Raw genomic sequence first — 8734 nt, forward strand, 5'->3', positions numbered from 1 at the left:
ACCCCCCCCCCCCCGCAACCCCATTCACAGGAAACTCAACCTCTATCCTACGAAATGAACCATTTCTGCCCAGAGATATTCAATATGGAGTTCGGTTCCTTCACCAAAATCGCGCATTACTCTTGCCTGTAAGCTTCCTTCCGGTTCTTTAACCTCTTGCTCTTTATCGTTCGAAAAGATCTCTTCTCGAGGGAACGTCTTTGCGTAAATCACACCTATCTCTTTTCGATGCAAGGGGTTAAAGTAAATCCAACTCCACTAACACGTTGGGTAGCGAAAATTTAATGTACAGGGTGGAACACGTAAAACAGGTCGTTTGATTGTCTCCTCCAGTTATAGTCGTACGAGAAAATTTTTTTGTGTAATTTAAATGGTTTCAAAGGGTGAATAAGATGGAAGAGAATTTTTTTTCTATTTTCTTTAAAGTCACCTGTGTTTTTATACGAATGTTATATTGACGTGCATTTGAACACGCCTAATAGTGTGACCTTAAAATGACCTTGGGCTCCAAAATTTCCAATCAAATGTGAGAAACTTGGGCTCCAAAATTTCCAATCAAATGTGAGAAACTTGGGCACCAGAATTTCCAATCAAATGTGAGAAACTTGGGCACCAGAATTTCCAATTCAATTTGAGAAACTTTCTTTCATATTTTGCTATTTTTTCCATTTTACTCACCCTTCGAAACCATTTAAATAACGAATGAAAACAGTCTCGCGTCACCGCAGCTAGAAAAGACAATTAACGGCGAACCCAGCGTTTCCCAGAATCGAATCGTACATCATTTTTCGCATACACACAATTCTGTACACCAGTCTGAGCTGTTTGATTTATGTTCGCAGAAAAAGAACGAATAACAGGGAACAATCCATGCGGTGATACATTGCTCAACGTGTTAACGATCACCAAGAGCAACACGCACAGCACGATGTTGCCTTCTTAAGATTTCAACGACACTTTATACAACCGAGTTAATATTCCACGCACTGTTACATACACACGCCCGCATACTCATAGATATACATACAGACACAACCACGCTGCATTATACACACATACCATGCGACTAGACGTAGGAGACGCGCGTGCACCGACGCCAGGCGCCGCATCGATCCCTCATGTGCACATTGTTGTTGCCTCTCGAGCCTCGTGCAGCTAGAATTCTAAAAGTAGAACCGTCTCGACCGGTCTCCACCACGTCTACACGGGCGGAAATAACGGAACTATCACGGATATACCATTCACCGAAGAATCGAGCTGTCTCAACCTTTCCAACACTCGCTCTCTGCATCTCTTCTCTTCTCCTAACCGAAACCGAGACAATTCGAAACTTCTCCAACTCGTCTATACATACATACGTGTATAATCCATCTCTGTGTACGATCCCACTCTGAAACGATCCCCGCGAGGACGATCGTCTCGACCCCGAGCGTCGCGACTTTCAACCCCCTTAACACTCGACACACGCCTCCGTGGAATCCGATTTCCTCTGACCTTAATTCTTTCGCCAGGCTCATCGAGGCACAGAGACGTTAGCCTCGATTTTTCTCGTTCCTGTAAATCGGTATAGAGAAAGAACGCGTACGTAACCCTAGCCCTAAATACACCACGCGGAAACGATATTTTTCTCCACGGAGGTGACGTCTCCAATTCGCGGGGATCCGTAGAGTGTGTTGACTTACATCGTGGATTACTTACTTTCCTCGCCATTTCCCCGCTTCTGTCCATTATTTTTCACCGCTCACAAAAGCCTACGTTCTGCGAAAACTACGAGCCACTCGAGACACGCTTTTCCGCCCCGCTTTTGTCGCTTGTAATCGTCTTTCAGCTGCGTTCGAGCCGTGAGCAGAGAGAGAGAGAGAGAAAGAGAGAGAAGAGTGTGGTTCTCTTGCAGGTACAAGACCTCTAAGGTGGAAAAAAGAGAACGCTAATTACGACTGTATTTTGGTAAGGAGCAAGAAGACGCCTGGCTGCTGGGGTTCGATGTGCGTGGATGTTATAAGAGATCTCTCCTCAACTTCTACTTGTCTCTCCACTCTTCTGCTTCTCTTTCTTATAGGGAAATATCAAAGCTTCGATTCTCTCTCTTTCTTCTTTTTCTTCTTCTTCTGTCACGTGAAACGGTACGTACGATGTAGCACATCCAGCATCCGCTTGCTCTCTCTCTCTGTTTGTGTGTCTGTGTAAGCTTCTCGAGAAACCTAAGTCGCCTCCTACGTTCGTAAGTTCGTTTCCCCGGAGTGTGCACACCGCCGCGCACACTCTCGACCGTCGACTTAATTGCCTCCGTTATCAGAAATCGATTTCCGGCGACGAACGAAGCCTCGAGCGTTACGACCACTCGAAACTTCCTCGAACCGTGAGAAATTAATGTTGAGATAGACGGAGACAGGAGGGAAATCTATATATACGACGAAAATACTCGTGAAGTCGAATCGATGATTCGTGATGTTTCTGGAGAAGTTTCCGGTGTCTCCGTGGAGAAGAAGATGAGAAAAAGACGGTCGAGAGTGTGTGTGAGAGTTGTGCGATCCCACGAAGGGAATATCGAGGGGAACGACGAGGTTTAATGTGAAGAGTGTGTGTGTGAGAGTTGTGCGATCCCACGAAGGGAATATCGAGGGGAACGACGAGGTTTAATGTGTTTCGATGTTCATTTCAGGGCCGACTCTGGAGCCGCCGTTGCCCAGGCGAAAGAAATGCCCGGAACTTGCGTACAAGACGCACGAATTCATCACGGCAGCCGATGGTGGTGGCATCGACGCCGTCGATTCGAACGTTGTAGCTGACAAGGTTCGGGTACGTTTCATGAAGATAACCTTCCAACTGTCTCAGATGCTATTTCCTCTCTCGGAGGAATCGAACGTTTGTTTAATCAAGAGAAGAGAGTAAAAAATTGTCGCAAGTTTCGTCCAACGTGTACCAGATGAATTTTCTCAAGTTCTCTGTCAACAAGTGCTCGTCATCGAGTTCCACGTACTAGTTGCTTGACCCGTTTCTACGGATGCACACTGTCCCCGACCACTTCTCGCGCACCAGTACACTTTTCTTACGCACGTATCCATAGTGACGTTGGTTAAATGAATTCTCACGAGGAGTGGCTCAATTATGAAGTAAGAAGCCGTTTCTCTCTTGTACGACCTTTATTGTTAAGTGTTTTTCGCGTGGTACATTTAGCTTGATGGTGTACGACACAACGCTGAGGTAACTGTTATGTCACTCTAAGAACTATGAAACGAGACTTGTAATTTTAAGTCTGTCTTCAATACTCCATTTCCATCACTCTAACTCTATCTACAATATTTCTGCTCTTACCGATTTTCAACGCTCCATCTCTAACTCTTCGATTCTATCGATAGCAGTCCATTTCGAACACTGATGACTCTCAGAGCACTTCAATTCTATCTGCAACTAACACTCTATCTCCGACACTTCGATTCTGTTTACAACACTCTGACTCTAGACCATGGAGAAAGGTTCTGATCGATGAATAGGCGAACGCTTTTACGTTACTACATATTTTAAGATGTTTCTTTTAGAAAATGGGTAAGAAGAAGAAAAATTTGATGTTTACAGGAAGTTACAGCGCAGTCAGGCCTGCCACCTAGTCAACTGAGCAAAGCGATCTCGCGGATCAGCACCGAGTATCGGCTTCAATTCGCCTGGCCTAAACGACCCCAGCTGACCAATGGGGAGACCGTGGCGCCTGGAGTGACGGCTGCAGGACTTCCAGCAGGTACGACAGGACCACCTAGAAAATCTCTCAGCATGGGAGCTCTTAAGCAGGGTATCGCTCCCACAGGACCCGCTCCAGTTCACAAGAAACGACCCGGGGATGTCGATCACAAGCGCGACGGTAAATCAACGAACACTTTGACAAATTACTTTCACCTCTGTCCATTACGATATCTAGTATAGTTTTCGATTCGTTCGAACTCGTGAAAATTAGCCAATTCTCAAAAGTTACTAAGGAATTGCATTTCTTTTTTGGCGATTAACAGTTCTTTTCTTCTGTCCATCATGATCTCCTATCATATTCGATCCTTTGGAACTCGTGAAAATTGGCTAATTCTCAAAAGTTACTAAGGAATTGCATTTCTTTTTTGGTGATTAACAGTTCTTTCCCTCTGTCCATCACGATCTCCTCTCTCCTACAGAGAGATCATTTTCGATCCTTTGGAACTCGTGAAAATTGGCTAATTCTCAAAAGTTACGAAGGAATTGCATTTCTTTTTTGGCGATTAACAGTTCTTTCCCTCTGTCCGTCACGATCTCCTCTCTCCTACAGAGAGATCATTTTCGATCCTTTGGAACTCGTGAAAATTGGCCAATTCTCAAAAGTAACGAAGGAATTGCATTTCGTTTATTAAAAGATTCTCCTCTTCTTTTTGGCGATTAACAGTTCTTTCCCTCTGTCCATCACGATCTCCTCTCTCCCACAGAGAGATCATTTTCGATCCTTTCGAACTCGTGAAAATTGGCCAATTCTGAAAAGTAACGAAGGAATTGCATTTCGTTTATTAAAAGATTCTTCTCTTTTTTTGGCGATTAACAGGGATGCAGGCATCGGAGCTGGAACCCCTGGTCGGAGGAACTGGAACGGACACCATCGACGGAGTTGTGCCGGAGGGCGACGAGCGCGAAGAGGACATGTCGGACTTGAAAGTAACTTTCAGGTCAGAGATTCAAGACGACATTATAATTCGACCTAGCTAAGCCCAATGTACAAGCGTGTGTGTGTACGCATGTGTGTATATACAGCGTGCGTGTGAATATGCAGAAATCAGAGAGGATGTATACGCGTGACGAAAGGAAAAGGGAAGAACGAGAAAGCACCTACGACGTTTTTCTAGGGGAGGGACGAGAAAAAAGAAAAAGAAAGAAAGAAAGCCGGTGTGACGTTTCTCTCACCTTTTTTGTACTCTTTACACGCGTGTGAAAAAAAAAAAAAACACAGATCGTCGAAGGGATTGAACACTTTCCACCCTACAACCACGATTGATTCTTTGCAGGGGTAAAAAGTCAGGTAGGACCGTAAGGATAATGGATGATAAAGGGCTGAGCAAACCGAAGGAGAAACCGTTTCCCACTTCAGAAGTGATCGAGCTTAGGCGACTCGCTGACGAGTACAAGGTAATTCTAAGGGAACAAAGATGTACGATCATTTCATTCTTCCTTCCACTCTACCATTACACGAACAAGTATACATATATACATATATCGTTCTTCGAGTGTAGATTGGAAACGGTATTTCCTACACTTTTCTCTCGGCAACACTCTCTCTCTCTCTCTCTCTCTCTCGAGTGTCTTCTCTCCACAGACTTCATCCATAGTTAGTGTACATATGTGCCTTTGTAAATATTCCAAGTTTCCATACGAAATATCGTAATAACCGATGTCGAGCAACCTAATTCGATCATTCCAAAATTCGTTCCAATTTTGCATGCTTTTCACACACACATATACATAGATCGATCATGATCATCCTCGAATCTCAACGATACGTAACAATTCATCGTAACGACACGTTGCATGCACCTGTTCTTTCCTCGACCCCCGCAGACATAAATCAAACGATTGATAAAACGAATCTGTACAGGCGTGTGATTCGTGTCTCTTCCAAAAAGCATGTTTCTCTGTGTGTATTTTTCTTTCCCACTAGTGTGAGCGTGTGCGCTGTTAGTACCGCCACGAGAACGTTAGCTTAGCGCCGAAAGGTGTGTGTTTTTGTTTCCAAAAGACGAAGGCAACAGAAAATGATTCTGTCTGATTTACATTAGCATCGCGACTGGGGTTGCGGTCTGGCAGCCGAGGACGAGGCTTCGCTGTGGAAACGAGTCTCCAGTAACCACGCTCTCAACGCGCTGTCCCTTGCCAGGCCAGTACACTACTCCACTCTCTCTTTCTCTCTCTCTCTCTGTCTCTCTCTCTGTCTCTCTCTCTGTGAAACATCAATCTTTCTGTGTCACTTGACGATCGAAGTCGAGCCTGTGTATACGGTGCTCGTTTCGTGACGCGGCCGAGTAGAGATAGAGGTAGAGGAGGATCGATGGTAACTTCAAATGAAAAGAAACACGACGACCATTGGCTGTACGAACGAAGAACAATACGAAAGTAATATACGTATAAGTGTAAGAGCTGAGGAGGAGGCCTTTGACTACTATTTAGAAAAAAAAAGAAAGAAACGTCTGACTATTATTATTTCACAGCACTTAACTAGATATTTCTTCTTTACGAAAGAAGAAAGGATTTGCAATTTTCTTCGATTTCCAATATTCGTACGGTCGTATCGGATTAAGTAGTATAGGTGTATATACATATAGAGCGAGCGTTTACGAGCGTCTGACTAGATACGGTTAGATTCTACTTAGATACAGATCTCACTTGGAATTGTAAGGGAGGATATAATTCGGCAAAAGAACTCTATCAGACACTTTCATTCATACACACACTCTACTTACTACTCGGGCCATGCTAAAAGCTAGAGAATCAAAGAAAAAAAAAGAGAATGTAAAAGAGTCAAGCGTAGTTGTACAGGGACGAATTGTTCGAAATCTTCACACGGGTTTTGTGTCGTAGCTGCCTTTTATTTCTTCCGTGCGATTGTGCCTCGCGCAGAAAACTGCCAGTTCGGAAAAAGCCTGTGACGAGTGATTGCGTATTTAGGTCAGTGACGAAGGAAGAAAAAGAGAAGGAGAACACGAGGAAGGTCGCTCCGGTTACCACTACGACGACCATGCCTGCTGCAGGCCGGCCATCTTCCGTTCAGGCTAGACCTGTTCATGGAATATTGCAGGACGATTCGAAAGCGGTACGTTCGCCGTTCGAAATCCTAATTGAGCCACTCGAAAGCCGAAACTGACTAAGTGACGTTAAATTTCCTTTATTTCGGAGAAATTAAGCGCCGAACGTGTGCTTCGATAGTAAAATCGGAAGAATATCGAAAACTGGAGTTGACCATTTTAGCTTCCGAATGGCTCAATTAACCCTTTGCACTCGGAGGTTATTTTTCTAAAATTAACGTAAAAACAAACCGTACTATTTTACTTAAATATTCAACGTACTCTCCATTTCACTATGGCAATCAAATTTATAGAGGGCCCATAGATCTGGTCTCTAACTTGATCAATTATTTACCAAGCGACGGTTATTTAACGTCGCCACTCGATTGCAAAGGATTAACACTTCCAGCACAGGACTGTTTTTCAGTGTCACTGGGAATCTTTCTTTTACGAGGAGAGATAAAAAATTCGCGGAATTTAAAGATGTACACCGCTGCATTGACTCTTGCTTCGATTCAGCCTCGTGACGACGAATCCAAGTTTCATCTCCGGTAACAACTCGATGCAAAATTTCCTCTCTGTCATCTCCACGGAGATCTGAAGAATTCCGCGAACTTTTTGACTAACCTTCGTACCATAATTCAACGACAGGAAGGACGAAACTTTTCACTTTAATACCACGTCGAAAGAATCGATAAAATTGAAAAGAAACTGCATCTGATAGTAGTTGAAACAATACTAAAGTAGAATATTCTCCTTGAAATGCGACGAAACACCAACCTAACTCACCCAAGCGAAAAAATATCGGAGCGTCGTTGTAAATTTGAAAACGTCTCAAGATCCGTTAATTGAAAAGAATAACAGTCACGGATGATTTTGCTGTGTAACAATTCTAAATTGTCCTACAGGACACCGAAAGAGCCATGTCTCACGCAAGAAAGGATTTCTTGATCCGCCACCATCTGGATCGTACTACTGGCGTGGGTGAGTAAACGCAGAAAAAGAATTGTTACAGAGGAGAATAACTGGCGTGTTAAATGAGTAAAGTAATGCGTGTATTGTGTAATTAGGCGACGGTGCACTGCTTCCCTCTCCCACGAGAGAGAAGCTGGAGCCTGCGATACCACGACGTCGAGAGGACACGAAGGAACATCGCGAAGAGATACAGCCTAAGACAAAGTCCAGCCCTAAGAACAGTCCAAGAACCGGTCGTTCACAGAGTCTTGGTCCTACCGTGACTGAGCGTCGATCGCCTAAGCGTCAACCACCGCGTGCACCGTCCGTCACTAAAGATGCTAAGGTATTTCGTCGAAGAAATCTACACGCGTGTTATTCTTCGTTTCGGTTTTACAGCCAACAACTGTACGATTCGCCCGTTCCTTTCTGTCTTACTTCACTAACTCGACTTGTTCCTTCGATCACTATCCTTCCTTTTGTTTTTCAATGCAATTCTCGTGCCCTTATAACTTCTCTATCCGTCTGCGTATAAATCTCACTTTCTCCCACGAAGAAACCCATATTAACCCTTCCGACCCGACGGCGTTTGCAGCAGTTCGCTTCCTACGGCCGACGTGAAATTTAACCCTAAATTGAGCCCTAAACATATCGAATTGTTTATTAAGTATTTGAGTCTTTGACAATATTGTGATTTTAATATACCGTATTCGGTATTGTACTGAATAATTAAGAAAGCGGTGACACATTCTCAGAGTCGGTACGCGGTACCGATGTCGGGTCGGAAAGGTTAACACCCAACTACACAATTTTTATACGATGAAATTTAGTCGGTCTTTAAGATTCAATGACATGTAAGCTCGAAAGAGAAAAAAAAAAAAAGCGGTAGACGCGAAGGTTGATTTTTCGCTCGATTCGTCACAAAGTGGAGAGATCGAGGATTATCGATTATTCCGGTGACCTTTTTGTTTAGGAAAAAGAGAAAGAGCCGAAGGACA

At 43.9% G+C, this 8734-nt stretch overlaps 1 protein-coding gene across 1 annotated transcript in view; it reads left to right on the top strand.

Moving 5' to 3' along the window:
* LOC108579947 (flocculation protein FLO11) overlaps positions 1-8734 on the top strand; it is an 80762-nt gene that overhangs the window by 54059 nt on the left and 17969 nt on the right. Inside the window, exons 4-12 of the mRNA XM_017943585.1 lie at positions 2663-2799; positions 3577-3856; positions 4556-4676; positions 5013-5133; positions 5781-5878; positions 6667-6811; positions 7691-7766; positions 7853-8082; positions 8710-8733. Of these exons, the coding sequence (XP_017799074.1) occupies positions 2663-2799; positions 3577-3856; positions 4556-4676; positions 5013-5133; positions 5781-5878; positions 6667-6811; positions 7691-7766; positions 7853-8082; positions 8710-8733 (1232 nt within the window). The remainder of the gene's footprint in view (positions 1-2662; positions 2800-3576; positions 3857-4555; positions 4677-5012; positions 5134-5780; positions 5879-6666; positions 6812-7690; positions 7767-7852; positions 8083-8709; position 8734) is intronic.

This window comes from Habropoda laboriosa, unplaced genomic scaffold (assembly GCF_001263275.1).
Source record: "Habropoda laboriosa isolate 0110345459 unplaced genomic scaffold, ASM126327v1 scaffold2, whole genome shotgun sequence".
Taxonomy (NCBI): Eukaryota; Metazoa; Arthropoda; class Insecta; order Hymenoptera; family Apidae; genus Habropoda; species Habropoda laboriosa.